At 56.7% G+C, this 1,193-nt stretch overlaps 1 protein-coding gene across 1 annotated transcript in view; it reads right to left on the minus strand.

The window, feature by feature from the left end:
- The window catches only part of LOC132387922 (extracellular serine/threonine protein kinase FAM20C-like), a gene marked incomplete at its 3' end in the record, with an annotated part of 25,055 nt that extends 24,471 nt beyond the window's left edge, over window positions 1-584 (minus strand). The window contains exon 1 of the mRNA XM_059960241.1: window positions 1-584. This exon is cut by the window's left edge and continues 58 nt beyond it. Coding sequence (XP_059816224.1) covers window positions 1-391 — 391 coding nt within the window.
- Between the last annotated feature and the right edge of the window lie 609 nt (window positions 585-1,193).

The raw sequence follows: 1,193 nt of genomic DNA on the forward strand, positions 1-1,193 counted from the left end.
GCTGGTCATCGGGTGACAGCGGAGGTCTGGGGATGTTGTAGAGCGGGTGCTGAAACAAGGCTGCCAGTTTCGATGCATTCTGCCCGGTGGGACCCCGCTGCCAAGTGCCGTCGAGAGCAGGGGCCGACATCGAAGCCCTCGCCTTTCCCGGGGACTGAGATGTGCGGCTCAGGGTCCCGGTGCCGGCAAAGCCCCGCAGGTCACTGCCCTTCAGCGGCAGCCGGTGGGAGAGAGAGTGACCCCCCTGTATGCCAGGGCTACATATTTGTACATTTAACTCCTGGACAGGCAGCAGCGCGATCAGGACGTGCAGTAGCAGACTGATCAGAAGTAAAAACAGAAGCACCGCTTTGGATTTCCAGGACACCAAAACCGGGATTCTTCGACACATTGCAGACAACTTCTGGAAACCCCGAGTCAAGTTCTCAACACAGCATCGACGGCTGCTAGAACCTGCTTTCCTCACACAACATACCCAGCAGCAAAGGACGGTCAAGTTGGCTACCTCTGAGGTGCATGGCTGAAGTTTGTTTAATGCAACCCTGGTCAGTTTGACCGTCCCGACTTATCACTCTGCAAACAAAGAAGAGATCCCATGTTCACCAATGCCAAGCCTCAGCTGAAACAACAACTGGTAATTTCACAACCCCCCCCCCCCCCCCCCCCATGAATCTGACAGGACATGGACGCCAGAGGGCACGGACCCCTGGCGGAGTTGGGTCACTAACTCCATTTACTTTTCCCTGGATTACTTAGTAACGCCGCCGACCGTGAGCTCATCGGTGAAGATCTTCCATCTTTGTCTGTCCATGCTGTCGCTCACAGATTCTCTCCATTGCTGTTTCCGTGACAGTCTTGTTTGACCAGTCGGGGTTGTTGGCCCTGAGCTGCACCCCCGAACCTGGAGGGTCGGTGGAGCCCTCTGACCTGTTTGGCAAGGGTGGGCGCCAAAGCACCAAGCCCTGACCCCAGCCAGCATGGCTGTCCGGGTCGCTGAGCCAGGCAGGTCCCTGAGGCCGACGACAAGATTGCGGTCTCCTTCTGTTTTCCCTTCCAGCTGCGGTTCGTAAGCTGGCTCCTGCCTCTCTCCGCCACTGTCATCAGACCAGGAATGTTGTGCTGTTACAGCTCAGAGATGTGAAGGTAACACGGCAGCAGGGTGAAGGACTACGTGCTGGTTAAACACAAACAGG

This window comes from Hypanus sabinus, unplaced genomic scaffold, assembly GCF_030144855.1.
Source record: "Hypanus sabinus isolate sHypSab1 unplaced genomic scaffold, sHypSab1.hap1 scaffold_2359, whole genome shotgun sequence".
Classification (NCBI taxonomy): domain Eukaryota; kingdom Metazoa; phylum Chordata; class Chondrichthyes; order Myliobatiformes; family Dasyatidae; genus Hypanus; species Hypanus sabinus.